The sequence below is a fragment of the Polyergus mexicanus genome, unplaced genomic scaffold (assembly GCF_030449975.1).
Source record: "Polyergus mexicanus isolate NDT 795.1 unplaced genomic scaffold, iyPolMexi1.0 SCAF_9, whole genome shotgun sequence".
In the NCBI taxonomy this organism is placed as follows: Eukaryota; Metazoa; Arthropoda; class Insecta; order Hymenoptera; family Formicidae; genus Polyergus; species Polyergus mexicanus.
In genome coordinates, this window is record NW_027223329.1 from 8,240,007 (window position 1) to 8,256,334 (window position 16,328).

Sequence of the window (16,328 nt, forward strand, 5' to 3'; positions counted from 1 at the left end):
CGCGCGCGTCAGTTAATTGTACATTGTTGATAACGTATTTAAAGAAAAGATTAGGCCCTTTAAAAAATCGATAATCGCGCCAAGTACGCGAAACAATGATGCAGTTAATATGCGAATTAAACTCGGCAGTTATTTTTTATTATTTCGTTTTTCCCGAGATTCTCATCCCCTCGCATTTTATTTTATCCGAGCTCGCTTTTTATGCGAATTATTTTCTCAGGACGTCGTATATTATCACCGTGTATTTTCGATTTTGTGCAACTCATATACGGGAACTAACTAGCATTAAGATTTCTTTCGGCGATTATGCCTTATCTTTCTGTGTGGTAAACCTGTGTGAGGGTGTCGCGGTGGCGAAGACAATTTTTGTAAAAATAATTTCCTTGCCCTTTCCATATCGCAAAGTATAAAAAAATTTTTCATACCGAATACCGATCTATTTGAAAACGTTATTACATACGAATTTCTATTCAAATTAATTTCCGAATTAATTAATTGGCGATAGATCGGACCGGTAGCACCGGAACTTTGTTGCGCGAATGCCGTTATTCTGTGTCGTGCGGTATAATTAAACTAAATGACACATATGACGAAATTAACGTCGTAACGACGTTAGATCGATCGAACCGCGTACGCGGTAAATACGTAACGGCAATTTGTGGCTCTCGTGACTATTTCAGATTTTATGCAAATTATTCACTTTCCCTCTATATAACAATGACTTAATTTAATTTACAAAGGATATTACGTCAACGTTTCGTTACACATGAATGTTTAATGAAATAAGCTGTCTTAACGTTAATTTGTAAGCCGTCGAGAGACGCGAGTTTATATAATCGCTCTTCCACTGCTAAATATTTGTGCTTGCTAGAAAATTTCTAGCTTCCACGCTAAAATTGTCGTAAATTGTTGCACTTTACGTTCTTGGTCGGTAAATTAAAATTGTAAGAATCGTACGAGGTTTTGACGGTGTCGTCATCTTCATCTCGGTTGCCTTTTTCGAAACAGACGCTTGCCAAGTACAGTGATGTCATTTTCGATGTGGACGTTAGTAATTATTTTAAAAAATGTTGCACGAGACGACGATGGACATTCTGATGGCGTTTCGTGAAAGCCAGAGCGCGAATCGGATCGCCGGAGACTTTTACAAATCGATGAGCCTGAATCTCATCGGCGACGCGAGCCTGTTTAAAAGTGAACTCCCGTATTTAGGCGGTTTGTAATGTCATTCGATTAAAAAAAAATTTCGTATAACCTAGGTAAAAAAGACGCGTTTCTATTACATTTCTTTTTATTATGTTGCTTGTCGAGAAAACAACTGACAAGGATAATACGATCGGAGCGTATTCGCAACTTTTCCACTCGAGAACTATGATGAGAATCAGAGATTCAATTGAAAAGCATGATTCTGAGGCTCGTAATACTCACAAAAGGGTGTGGCTCTTAATTTCTGTGCTCAAAAATTATTCTGAAAAATCAAATATTCAACTCGCATATGAAATAGATATTTCGTATTAATAAAATATTGACCCCTATCGAGCTAGCCCCCCCCCACCTTGCAAAAATAAAAAAACAAATAGCGTACAATTATGAGCTATTTATGAGCTTTCATATCCCGCAAATTAAAAATTTTGAGCTTGTTGCACTACACAGGAATTTAATATTTATGGTGGGGGGGCTGAGTCGATAAAAAAACATAAAAAATATATTTAAATATTCAACAATATTCTTCAAAGTCAAATACCTGCACGGGCAACTCGAGAATGAAAATGATTATTTCGGTCAAAATATATACGTGTTATGTCGTTAAATCGTCGAACTGAGTTACGTAATCGTACTTTTCAATTTTTTTACGAGGAGAGCGACGAGACTCGGGAATCCGCGAGAATATTTAATCCTCCGGGAATTTATACTTGAGCGCGACACCGTTATTGTCACGCACAGTCACGCATAATCCGATGATCCAAGGGAATTTATTATGTAAGCACGCGTTACCTGTTTCTATTATTATCATCTCAGCGATATATTTTTGTGCGCGCGCTTCGTTGAAACATTTCAATTTATTAAGGATTTGCGCTTAGCATATCCCTATGTAAAAAAGGCATGTTACGTCGATACTCGAAAGTCTCGAAGTGTATATTGTTGCCTCTTTTCCGCGATGCTGATTGATTCTGTTATTGCGCTTACTTCGTCAGCGGCTGTCATTGGATATTTTGATAGTTATTCTGTATATATATCGTTAAAAATGTTTAATGAAAAAGAATAAATTGCGCGTGCGAAGCGCGCGTTGTGTGTTGTTCTAGTATGAATAAAATATCGTTGGAAAGAAGAGCGTAATCGCCTGCGTGTGTACAAGACGAGTGACTGCAAAACAAACGAACGAAAATCGATTTTTCGTGCTAAACCCATTTAAAGAATATTTACATTCGTTTTGGCCGTTGGTACGTGAAAACGAGCAAACAAATAAAATGCAATAAAGATAACGGAATATTTGATATTTATAACACCCCTTTCTCTCTCCGTTTTCCGACAAATCTTAAACAGTGTAGAAAATTATGTTTCTGTGATACGGACAGATATATTAAACATTCTCTTTGATTTAGGCAAACAAATAAAAAGTAAAAATATACAAAAACGCAAATAAATCTGTTTCAATTTTGACCGTAAAAATTTGAATAGTAAAATTTTACTTTTGCTTGGCGTCATTACCTTCCTAATGAAAGACGCGTTATCGTGAATGGAAATTCAGTTATCGCGATTCGACTGACTGAATCTTGGGGGGGGGCAATTGGACAGGTCGAAAGTTTACTAACTGTCAAGAGCAATGTCTCGAGCTGCATTTCAGCGAATCGTCGACAGCTGCGAGGACCGAATCCGAAAGGCATATATGCAAAGGGATGCGCCTGCTTGGCTGATGGAAACTCCGTGTTGCACCGTAAGTGCATCTCTCGGGAATATATCTCTGCGATCGCGGAAATTGCGTAGACTCTATCGTGATTAGTGAATGACAGATGAGAACACGACATACAAAGAATGCAATGTTGTTTGTTACATTCGAAGAATATTTCCTGACTTATCCGACAAAATTTTTACTTACTTACTTTTTTTTTTTTTTTTTTTTTTAATTTTCCCTTTATAGCAAAAATGTCAAGTATAGCATTTCTAAGTTTCTTCATCATAAAGTTTTCAAAGTTATCTTCAAATTGCTTAAATATTCCAATAAGAAAATATGCATAGACATTGGATAACGATGAAAAAAGATGATAAACTTTATAATTAAAAATTAGAAAAACCAAAAAAATATAATAGCACGCACTCCTGCTGCTATTTTGTATCCTCCTATGCAAACATCTGTTTGCATGGTTCTGAGATTGCCGATAAAAATCGGAAACAATCGTCGAAGAGGCATCTTGATGCAGACCATAGTGTATCTTGTCTGATTTAGTACTTCATACGTAATGGATGATGTTTTGTCCAGTAACAGCGACATTACTGCTTCGCGCAATTTTTCCTGTTTTTCTGAATTATTCACAATGTAATACGGTGTAGTGCCGGCTGCGTTACACGTCTATAACAAATCGTTACTTAATTTTATGTACATAAGCAGCGTTTCGTATAACATATTCCTATGAAGTTAGCATTCCATTTTTAAAATTTCGACACAATGAATGAAATTCTAGCTCTCTCTGGGGGGGGGGGGGATTGTACGTTTTTTTTTCTACGGAATATAAAAAATATAAATTTTATATTTGTTATGTAAAAATTGAGGAAAACCTCTTTCATTCAGAAGCGATTTCAATTTTATAACGATACAATTTTTTGGAGTGAGAATCGTTTATGAAAGATCAAGCTATTACGCTTGTTTCGATCGTCGACGAATGTTCGCTCATCGTATCACTAGCCGTCAACATATCGAGCGCCGTTACTTAATAAGCAGTTTGTTTGTCAAGACGTAAAAGTTTCTTCAGGATACTATACGCAGATTCGTTCATCGTCCGTTGTTTTGCGTAGCTTCGCCTTAGCCTGCTCGTTTACTGGCTATTCTAAAAGAGATCGTAAATGATAATGTGCGAATTCTAGAAGAATGTTGCCAATTATGACAATGAGAATAATGGATCGCGCATTTTTTTTTTTTTAAACTTCTTATTGTTAATATGCAGGACGGATTATGTATAAGTGCATAAATATCAGTAGATTAGCGTAAAACATTTTGGAACATTTATTTTACAATAAGTAATAAACGTGGGATAAGACGCAGAAACACAGTACATTATTGGCAATTGACAACAAATTACTTGCAGCTACGCGATAGAAAATTATCGAAGAAATATGTCGGTAACGATGATGAAAATTCAAGTTCTCGAATAATACGCTAACTTAGTAGTACGCTAACGGATATAAGTTTCAATATTTACCTATTAAGTGTATCTTGCACACGGAAGAACTTCACGCAATTAATCATTATTTGTAGTTCCGAATTAGACTTTAAGCATCCTAGTCGGCAATGATTTATATTAGAATATAAAGTGATGAATTTTTTAACTTTTAACTACCCTTATTATTTTGTTAAAAAATGCGCATCACGATCCACTTCAATTTACAGAGTTTCGTATTGAATTGAATACAAACTATTTTATTTATTCTATTGTTACAAATATGTGTGTGTGTGTGTGTGTGTATGTTTGTGAATTATTATGTATACATATTGCGTTTTCGCGCGTTCTCTCTTTTTTCATTATTTTCATAAAACATTTCGTGGTTCATTATACGGCGGTTCGTATATACACATATACATATACTTACATTATAAAGTCCATTTATACAATTCGTTTGTAAAATCGATCGGCAATTCCAGGGTTTCAGGATCTTGCAACGCTCGCATCTTCTTCACAAACTCGTTGTTTATACCGCTGATCTTCGTAATATACGCTTTAATCACTCGTGATTGCATCATGTGCGGATTAATTTTTGAAAGAAAGTCATGCCACAATTTACCTTGGCTAAAAATAATAGAGAGATTTTTTTATAATAGGACAAGATAGATAATGCAATTTACATATAGACTGTCGACAGAACACAGATAGGAAAGACTAACAATAAATGGATAGAAAGATAGATAGATAGATAGATAGATAGATAGATAGATAGATAGATAGAGAGAGAGAGAGAGAGAGAGAGAGAGAGAGAGAGAGAGAGAGAGAGAGAGAGAGAGAGAATTAGGACGATGACGAAAACAAGAATCTTTTGCTTAGATGGCTCGTGTTTCCCGTATTTTGACGAATTTTCGTAACATTGATGGCGTTCGCATTTGACCTCTGATATATCGATCGCATGGCGCATCGAGAAGGCCTGTATTTATCCGTACTAATCGAAAAGCTTAATAGCTGCGTTATTAATCTAATATTTCAACAAGACGTAACTTCCAGAATTGGCCGTATCAGAAAATTCTTCGTTGAGGTGAAGTCTTGAGTAAAGATATTGCCTCTCGAAAGTTGAGAGGCTTATTTCGCAAAATTACTTTAGATTTTTCAATATCGTGATAACCGATAGACCGCAAGAATAAAAGCAAATAAAGTGAAATTATATCTTTTTTTTTTCCACGTAAACGTAGAGTATAAGAAAATATCTGCTCACTCATTTACGATCTCCTTCATTCTAGATAATTTATTTAAGAATGTTAGAATATATTTTCTACTAAATAATATATTATTTAGTAGAAATTATTTTTAGTTTGAGATTTTTAAAATTTTTGTTACGTATATTTTTTTTACAACTATGAGAGAGAAGATAAATGGGCAGAAAAATAATGACGTTTAAAAAATGCAAATTTTTTTTATATATATTTTTATTTCTTTTACAAGTGCGCTGCACTAATCTTGTTGCAAGATCGTATTGCTTGTCGTAAATGAGTTTTCTATTTTTGCGGTAATGATGCAGACACTCCATGTCAATTCGCATCGGCCAAACATCTTCCATTCGATACATCTTGTCGCATAGTTTCAGTAAGAATAATAAGATGCACGCTCGACGGTTCATTACTCCGTTCAATTTGATGACGATATTACCGTAGCAGTCACGCAGAATCTGTATTTGTCTTGTCACATCGTATGTACCGTATTCGCCTACATCATTTTTTATATACATTTATGAATTAAGAGAACGGGGAATAAATCGTGTTTAAACAATCAATTTATTAATATATAATATTTATTGATCTAATATTTCAACAAGATATACATAACTTCAATAAATAACAAGATAATATGTGCAGATACGCGATTATATTATTGTGTATTAACAAATTCCTCATTATTTGATATAATTATATATGCAGAGTTATATTTTATTGGATTTTGCTTAAATCTCATGTTTAATTCGAAATAAACAGTAACGGTGAAAAATCTTTCGAGCTTGCGATGGGTGGAAAAATCTCTTACCTGTATATGGTATGAATTTAAATCAATTGCCAAGCAAGGGCAATGCTTTCGAGCCGGCAATATCTTTGACAATTTGTTGCAGTTCGTTGTTCGCATTCTTTATTTCGATATGTTCGATGGGACAAACCGCGGCCGATCTTACGCGACTTTGTAATCTCGATAACAAACACAAGTCATTGGTCACGAAAATGAGAAATCTAGCATGCATCGTGCTTTATCGGATATCTCTTGATTTTGTCGTTTTGCAAAATATTCATAGTATTTGTTGCGAATTGTGCGATCTTGTAAGATCGTCAATTCAACGCCTTCTATACGCGCGGTTACATTTACGTCAACATTTATACAGCGAGATATATGAAACTGTGTCGCTCGATAAATATAACTCGGAATATTAATTTAGACTAGTAGAAAAATATCATGCGAAACGTGGAATTTAAGTTTAAAGATTTTTGTAGAATATTTTAAATAGAATATTTTAAAATAATATTTTAGCACGTATTGGTTAATAAATCATTGATTTATTGCATACTCATTTATTATTGATACTGACATAGTGCACAGAAAAAGAGAATAAAAAGATGATAATTTGACATCGTCGGGTCCGTAAAAGTCTCTCGGATCTTATAAAACGTGACATGGCTGTTCGAGAAATTTAATACAAAATATATGCATCACACAACGGACGAAATTAATTTTAGATTACGCTTTTGTTTTGGCTGATCTCTACGAGAAAAATCAGTATCGAAATACAGAATCGAAAACATTTGCATAATATATCGTGTATTTATATTATGTGGTTTATATTAATGAATTAATACTGAATTAATCTAAATGGCATAGAAATGAGCTTCGTAACAACTTTAGATCGAATTGCGCGCGCCTAAATAACGGCAATTTATGGTCTTTGTATGCAGCCTGGTATACATATTATATTTTACGTCACAAATTATTTTCTTCAATAACAAAGATTTTATTCAATTTATTAAAGTGACATCAGATACGAACGGTGGATGTTTAATAAAATAAAACAGTATTTAATATTAAATAACAGTAACACGTATAAGATTAAAATATATCTTTTGCAACACAATTTTAAGTAAAATAAATATATAAAATAAATAAATATTAATGTTTAGTAAAATAAAAATTTCAACTCATGTAAAATGTATGATTTTATATCTGTCTGTTATTTTTGCACCATTTAAATATGGGCGTGTCCGTTTTACCACAAGCTCTCTAAAAAGAATCGCTTCTACGTTAAATTCCTATGAAATGTGCTTTTTGCCTTTGCCTTTGGACGTAGATTAAAATCGTAAGAATCACATAGTCATATATATATATATATATACAATGTTTTCTTTATCTCGGTCGGCTCCTTTGGATGTCGGATGCTCGCAAGCGCGATTGTAGCGTTATTTATATACTGGCGTTTATAATTTTTAAAAAAATCGCACAACGTCGTTAAGAAAGATGACGATTCTTATCGAGAAACACGAATCGAATGTAGTAGATTGGAGACGATTTACAAATCGATGAGCTTGAATCGCATCGGCGACGCGAGCGTGTTTATATATCGGCTTTCGTACTTGAGCGGTTCGTGATGCCATTCGATCCGGAAATTTCGTATGACCTAGATAAAACAAACGTGCTTTTGTACTGTTATGTATGTTCCTTTTGCTGTTTGCCGCGTGCGACGAAACGATTGGGTGGGTAGCGCAAGCAACGCGTTTTCTCGTACTTTTCCGTCCGAGAACCATCTCAAGAATCAGCGATTTAATTGAAAAGTGTGATTCCGAAAGTCGTAATACTCGCTAGGAGAGTGCTTTTAATTTCTGTTTGAAAAGTTTGCGAAAAATCAAACGTATAACTCACATATAAAACTAATGTCCAACAATGAAAACAAAAGAAAATATTTCAATATTCACGATTTATATAGGTATACGTTTGTACGCGCGTTTGAAATATAAATTAAAAATATATTTAAAAGGAAAATATTTAAGAAATATTTCGAGAACAAATATTTGCAAAAATACATGCATATTAACATCAATTTGCCGCGCCGAGTTGCAGAATTATACTCTTTACAATTCTTTACGAGGAGAACAATGACGTCGACGAGAATTCGCGTGAATATTTAATCTTTCGGGAATTCAGATACTTGAGTGTGACATCGTTATTTCATTGCTATGCATTAGTCACGCATAGTCCGATGCTTCATGGGAATCTGCATATTATGCAAGCACAATGTCCGTTTCAATTATTATCTTTGCATACGATATACTTTTTCGCGCGCGCGTACGCGTTTAAACCTCTCAATTTATTAAACATCTACGCTTAGCATGTATGAATAAAACATCGTTGGAAAGAAGAGCGTAGTTTTCCGCGTAAGACGAAGGAATGGATTAGAAACAATTCGACAAAAATCGTTTTCCCGCGCTACATTCATTTAAAGGATGTTTACATTTATTCTCCGGCCGGCTATGAATTCGCGTATGTATGCGAAATATGCGAACAAGTACATAAAATGCAATAAAAATAGAAAAATATCGGATGCTCGTACTAATATTTTCTCGATAAATCTTTTTTGTCCATTTTTTTTTTGGGAGGGGGGGGGAACTGGAAAAATGTTCGCATGAAATCGACATTCTAATAATGAAATATTAACTTTGCAGAGATAATACGATACCCTGCTTACATAATTAATACAGTAACTTTAGACAAAAATCGGGCAAAAACTTGGAAAAAATGTTAGCCAGTTAAGTTTTGGCCTTCGTTTTTGCATAAAATTGAAGGGGAAATGCTGACAGCTGGTATTGATTCGGTAAGTACGAGAATCTAACTCTGACGTTTGTCGACGATCGAAATATGTTTAACAGTTCACCATTCACGAATTTATTATTTTTTTATGCAATGAAGTAATGAAATAATAATAAATATTGACTAAAATAAAAAAAGTCTTTACCAATTTTTTTTTCTGCATAACGAACAAGTAAACATATTTTATATATCATATACGTCTATTTTTTTCAATCAATTATCGCAGTTCTTTTTCGTAAATCGAGAATATTGTATTTTTTGAAAGAAGCTGAAGAAATGTTCGCATGAAATCGACATTCTAATAATAAAATATTAACTTTGTAGAGATAATACGATACCCTGCTTACATAATCGCATTGAAGATTCTGCAAAACTAACGATCTGTTATAGACCGGTAACGTAGTCGGCGGTCTATTGTATTACATCGCGAATAATCCGGAGAAACAAGAAAAGCTGCGAGAAGAAGCGACGTCTATATTACCGGACAAAACGTCACCTATTACGCACGATGTTCTACAACATTTAGGATACGCCAAGGCCTGCGTCAAGGAATCTCTTCGATTGTTTCCTGCTGCTATCGACAATCTCAGAACTATGCCAACGGATGTTTGCATTGGAGGATACAAGATACCAGCAGGAGTACTTGCCGCTTTTCAATTCTCATATTTCTTATCATTTAATTATAGAATTCGAGATTCCTTATATCAACTTTTTTTAAACGTCGACGATCGCGTATTCTCTTATTTGAAAAAATTCGAAACTATCATTCATAATCTTATTTTAGATCGCGTATAAAAAGAATTAGCAAAAGAGGATCAAATTCTTAGTAAAAGAATAAATGTATTAATTCAAAGAAATAAAAAAAATAAAAAAAAATAAAAGAAGAAGCAAATAGATTTGTTAATAAGGTGACGATCAATTCGCTAACTGATCGATAGTTGTATAATCTCATCCCTCTCGTCAATCGACGCTCAAGTATGTCATCGAATTTTTGTCGAAACTGCTTAACTTGAAGGGCGAAAATGTAGGCACAATCGCAAAGATTTTAAGACATTTTTTATCGACGCCATTATCCTCCAAATAAACGATACGACGAATAAAAATTTAGTTATCTTGGGGGTCTGTGATCGACTAGATTTCGGGAGCAATCGAATCGTTAGCAAAATAAAAGTTTACGAACTGTTACGAGCAATGTCTCAAGTTCCATCTCGGCGAATCGTCGGCCGGCACATGAGCGAGGGCCAAATCCGAAGGGCATATACGCAAAAGGATGCGTTTCCTGGGCTGATGGAAACTCTGTGTTGCCTCGCATCCATCTCTCGGGAATGTATTCTTGCGGTCGCGGAAACAGCGTAGGTTCCATCGTGATCAATGAATGACAGGCGAGGACATTTACCTAATAACATACAAAGGAAGAAAATTTCGTTATTATATAAACTGTTACGCGACATGCTTGACAAGACTTTATTCGCAAATTCTTTTTATACGCGATCTAAAATAAGATTTCTCTTAGCAAGAATGTTGAATTAGTTTCGAATTTTTTCAAATAAGAGAATACGCGGTCGTCGACATTTAAAAAAATTTGATATAAGAAATCTTAAATTCTATAATTAAATGATAAGAAATATGAGAATTGAAAAGCGGCAAGTACTCCTGCTGGTATCTTGTATCCTCCAATGCAAACATCCGTTGGCATAGTTCTGAGATTGCCGGTAGCAGCAGGAAACAGTCGAAGAGATTCCTTGACGCAGGCCTTGGCGTATCTTAACTGTTGTAGAATATCGTGCGTAATAGATGACGTTTTGTCCGGTAATATAGCCGTCGCTTCTTCTCGCAGCTTTTCTTGTTTCTCCGGATTATTCGCGATGTAATACAACAGACCGCCGACTACGTTACCGGTCTGTAACAGATCGTTAGTTTTGCGGAATCTTCAATGCGATTATGTAAGCAGGGTATCGTATTATCTCTACAAAGTTAATATTTTATTATTAGAATGTCGATTTCATGCGAACATTTCTTCAGCTTCTTTCAAAAAATACAATATTCTCGATTTACGAAAAAGAACTGCGATAATTGATTGAAAAAAATAGACGTATATGATATATAAAATATGTTTACTTGTTCGTTATGTAGAAAAAAAAATTGGTAAAGACTTTTTTTATTTTAGTCAATATTTATTATTATTTCATTACTTTATTGCATAAAAGAATAATAAATTCGTGAATGGTGAACTGTTAAAATTATTTCGATCGTCGACAAACGTCAGAGTTAGATTCTCGTACTTACCGAATCAATACCAGCTGTCAGCATATCGAGCGCCATAACGCGAGCTACTTGTTCATCAAGACGCAAGAGTTTTTGCAATATACTATTATGCGAATTTTCATCATTATCCGTTGTTTCGTCAAGCTTCTTCTTAGCCTGATCGATGTATTTAATAGCAATTCTAAAAGAGATGGTCAATGATGATGATCGATTTCTAGTCGAACACGATGCCTTTAAAACTAGTCATCATTAACGCGCATAAAGCGCATGCACAAAACGCATACTAGTATAACAGCGGTGCGACTATTAATCGTTATTCTACAAAAAGTAATTACGGACGACACACGATTCATTATTGATAACGAGCTATTCGTAGCTTCGCGACACGAAAACGCCAGAGAAATATATAGAGGATTACGGTAATGACGATGAAATGTTCGCGTACTCTCGCAGGAGTTTGCGAGTAATACGCTGACGTGGTGTAATATAACGAGTATAAGTTTCAATATTTACCCATTAAGCGTATCTATCACGCGGAAGAACTCCTTGAGATTTCGCGTATTATAAAGCCTCCACAGAGACGGCAGAACATCCAAGCGGTACATAAGATCGAACATTTTATGCACGCTATTAATCATTATTTGCTGTTCCGAGTCTGGGGCTAGATCAGACTTTAAGCATCCTAGTCGGCAATCCAGCGCGATCGAACATATTGCTGTTAATTACATAACGACAGATTATTGTTTGATGATTGACAAGAGAGATTGGCATAATATTACAACAGAGAGAGAGAGAGAGAGAGAGAGAGCGGCGCATTTTTAAGCTATACGCTCTTCGTCGGTATCGTTTACAAATGCATCGCGATCCACTCGTATATTTGCAGAATGAATTGCGAGTGCAAACTACTTTATCAATTCTATTGTTACAAGCGAGTTTTATATATATGTGCATATATTTTATTCCCGCGATATTCCATCTCCATTTTCAAAGAGGAGCATAAAACATTGGCGGCGTAAAAATACCCCTGACAAACTCACATTCTAAGGCCCATTTGTACAATTCGTTTTTAAAATCGTCGGGCAACTCTAGGGTTTTAGGATCCCGTAATGTTCGCATCTTTCTTACGAATTCCTCGGCCACTTCGCTGATTTGCGTAACGTACGCCGTAATCGCTTGCGGTTGCATCATGTACGGATTGATTTTCGTGCGAAAGTCGTACCACGCTTTGCCCTGGCTGAAAGTAGGAGAGGAGAAAGCACTTTTTAGCGGGAAAGGCGACGGTACATCGTACGCAATTTACGCGGGACTATGCGTTTGATCTCCGTGGTTCTGTACACTTGCTGAAACTATCGACCGTACAGGAGACAGGCCAAGAGTGACCAGCGCGAGAGAGAGGGAGAAGGGGACAGAGGGTGCGTTAGCGTCGACGAGGACAAGAGTTGCTTCGTCAGCTCGTGTCCTCGTATTTTGACGAATTTTCGAGATATCGATTCGTGTTCTAATTGAAAATCAAATATGATTAATCGAGCATTATTAATCTAACATTTCAGCAAGACATAATTTACGGAATCATCCGTAAATGAATTGTAATATTAAATAAGCAAACGATATAATATCCCGTCTAAGAAACTGAAGAGAGATTGTTTCGCAAAATTACTTACGCTTTACGTTCTTATATTTTATGATAACCGACTGTGAAAATAAAAACACGCGGATGGATGAATTAATTAATCAGTCGTGTGTAAAAAATGTGTGTAAATTCTTCTTTTTTTAAAGCGCGCTACCAACCTTGTTCCGAGACCGTATTGTCCGTTGTAAATGTTTTTTCTATTCTCGCGATAGTGATGCATACTCTCCATGCCAATCCGTATCGGCCACACGCCTTCTATCCGATACATCTTCTCGCATAGTTCCGGTGAGAATAATAAGACAGTCGTTTGATGACCTAGTATACCGTCCAATTTGACGATGTCGCCGTATTGATCACGCATCATCCGAAATTGCGTTGTTATATCGTACCTACCGTATTCACCTATATCGTTTTTTATTCGAATTAATAGACCGAGAAAAGATATTGCGTTTAAACAATTGGCACTTTTTTTTTTCTCCTCCTCCAAATAGATGACAAAGAGTAATATGCAGATGTAGAATTATGTTCCGTTAAGTAATTCTCTCATTAATATTATTTTAGATATATTATTTTGTTTTATCCGATTTTCGTTAAACTTTATATTTTAATCTGAGCCGGAAAAAATAATTCAGAGATAAACAAAAGATAAAAAAAAGAAAGAAATAAATAAGAGATAAAAAGTTGTCGAGTTTATATTAATGAGATGAGAGATATTTTACCTATATGTGGTATGAATCTGAACCAATTGCCAAGCAAGGGCAACGCTTTCGGGCCGGGAATATCCTTGGTCGGCTTTGCGTACTGCAGTTCGTTGTTCATATTATTCGTTTCGCTATGTTCCATTATACAGGCCGTCGTCGATTTTGCGCGATGTTTCCATAACAATCGCGAGTCATTAATCTCGCGAATGAGAAATCTAGAAAGCGTCATACTTTGTCGGGATCTTAATTTTGTCGTTTTGCGATATATCTGTCAATATTCGTCACAGCTGATGCCGCTGAACAATACTGCAATATTATTGATTTAACGTATTTAATATAAGTGCAGTTAACGGTTATTTATAGTAAGATGACATACGAAACTACGTCATTCGATAAATATATGACTCGGAATATTAGTTTAGACTAATGGAAAGATATCGGGGACCATACGTGGAACTTATAAGACGGACACACATACAGGCACGCGAATAATGTTTGCAGCGCATGCGCGCGATGTCGAACTTTTCCTAATATACACGTCCTAGTTGTGAAAAATGAAAGATCAACATTGAAATTTTAATCTTGAGTAAGAGATTAAAATACGGTGGAGGAAGGTCTTCCCACTTGGGAATATATTTCTCTGCGATAGAAATATTAATTCGTTGATTGATCCACGTAGAACTTTTTTTCTCGAAATTCTCAACAAATGCATTACAATTAGGACATAACGTACATAATTTTAATTATTTTTATATTAATTTGATATGTTATATAAATTAATAACACGAGGCTTATATATATATATATTTAAGAAATTATAGAAGTTCAGCAAATATAGAAAAATAACATACTTTTAATATTGCGAAAAATTTGTATTTAAGGAAAGAGAGAGAAATATATTTTTTATTAAATATAAATTTTTTTAATAATAAATCCAAGATAAAAAAAACTGTACGCAAAAAATATTGAAACAGGATTATAATGCTTTTCTGAATAATCGCATGGGGAAAAGAAAGATTTAATCTCGATCTAAAATAAAGAATGGACATTTTTTTATCTTTACACTTGTCACTTTTAGTTCACAAAGAGATAGTTTTTTTATTTTATTTTCATTTAAATTTAGGGATTAAATCTCTGAAAATTTTCGTTCTTTTATCATAAAAAAAAAAAAAAAAAAAAATTAGTTAAAGGTTTAATCGAAAATGACAAATGTAAAGATAAAAAGATGCCTATTTTTTATTTTAAGTATATCGTTAATAAAAAATATTCTTTTATTTTTTTAAATACAAATTTAAAAAGTATCCTACTTTTCAATATGTGCTAAACTCCTTTAATCTTTTAAAGTTTTATATGCCCTCATTAGAGCTCTTTATCCTAGTTGTATGTTTATATACAGCTTTTACAATCAAAGATGAATGAGTTGCTGCGTAATATTTACAAGCGGTCGACGTCACAGGCTGGCATTTAATTCGGACCGTTGTATAGGCTGTAAAGCAGGATAGGGGGATTTTCCGGGAGATATCGAGTTATGGTCCCAGGGAGACCCTGGCGCGGATGTACCGCTGGACCGAAACACGCGCGAGTGCCTCTATATCGGCACACGTCAGCCCACGTTATAGCACGACGACGATGATGACGACGAGCCCGAACGTCCCCCGTTTTTCACCTTCCCCCGCAACGCGAGGGATGTTTCGATCCGACATTTCCCGCCTTAGCTTAACCCTCAGACGTCGGAAATACTTTCAATCCGGTGAGTAACGAAAATAGGTCATATTTCAGCCTGTGGCCGCTCTTCGTGGCACGACAGGTTTGTTATTACAAGTACCGAATGCAGGAAACGCCTGATGAAGCAACTTTTGCCGCGTAACTTTTACCCTACTGCAATCTTTTTCTTTTTTCTTTTTCTTTTTTCTTTTTTTTCTTTTTTTTTTTTTTTCTTCCACGAGGAGAAAGATGATGCAGCCTTTAATTACGAATTGTTATTACGCGCATATTTAAAGATACGTAGAAAAGAATAACGATGAAGTACAAAAATATATCACGAAAAGGATTCCGCATTGAAACGTCAAACTATCAATCATGCGATATCGCGATATCGATACATAATGTTGCTACAATTGAGGTCATGCGCGTACGATATATTATGTATTCGCGTAACGTTCTGCGTCTCAAATTGAAATAAAACGTACTTGCTAATCGAGCGCGATCAAATATACAAGAGAGTGCCTTTGTGTACCATTGTTTCGTAGAGATTCGGCGATCTTCCTATCGATCTGTATTTTCTTCAGATCGAAACGCACTCTTCATTGTTTGCTCGTCTGTTCGCTCTCGTTTATAGTATAAATGACAATATAGTTGTAATAAGAATCAAACACAGACGCGCCGAAAACTTCGACCGTTAAAGACTTTTATTATCGCGAAAGTATTCGTGAAGCTGAAGCCTTTATAACATGATTACATACTTGGTCAAATACGCTT

General features: G+C 35.1%; 2 protein-coding genes and 1 pseudogene across 3 annotated transcripts in view; 1 reads left to right on the forward strand and 2 right to left on the reverse strand.

Moving 5' to 3' along the window:
• Gluclalpha (glycine receptor alpha 1) overlaps positions 1 to 16,328 on the forward strand; it is a 69,078-nt gene that overhangs the window by 10,568 nt on the left and 42,182 nt on the right. The window lies entirely within an intron of this gene.
• Positions 1,145 to 6,645, reverse strand: LOC138936706 (cytochrome P450 CYP12A2-like; annotated as a pseudogene).
• On the reverse strand, positions 6,232 to 14,186 carry LOC138936183 (probable cytochrome P450 12b2, mitochondrial). The gene is made up of 8 exons (XM_070301350.1): positions 13,869 to 14,186; positions 13,308 to 13,551; positions 12,557 to 12,753; positions 12,033 to 12,234; positions 11,541 to 11,700; positions 10,906 to 11,154; positions 10,435 to 10,650; positions 6,232 to 8,067 (listed from the first exon to the last, which is right to left on the reverse strand). The coding sequence occupies exons 1-8, from the start codon at positions 14,077 to 14,079 to the stop codon at positions 7,960 to 7,962; spliced, it is 1,587 nt and encodes a 528-aa protein (XP_070157451.1). The 5' UTR covers positions 14,080 to 14,186; the 3' UTR covers positions 6,232 to 7,959.

What these genes read in the sequence shown, in the direction of transcription:
- LOC138936183 (XM_070301350.1), bottom strand. Translation starts at nt 14,079, where the DNA reads ATGACGCTTTCTAGATTTCTCATTCGCGAGATTAATGACTCGCGATTG. An exon ending in TGACAGCTGGTATTGATTCG is followed by an intron (nt 11,155 to 11,540) that starts GTAAGTACGAGA and finishes GATCTGTTACAG; the next exon opens with ACCGGTAACGTAGTCGGCGG. An exon ending in TTGAGACATTGCTCGTAACA is followed by an intron (nt 8,068 to 10,434) that starts GTTCGTAAACTT and finishes TGTTTTATCTAG; the next exon opens with GTCATACGAAATTTCCGGAT.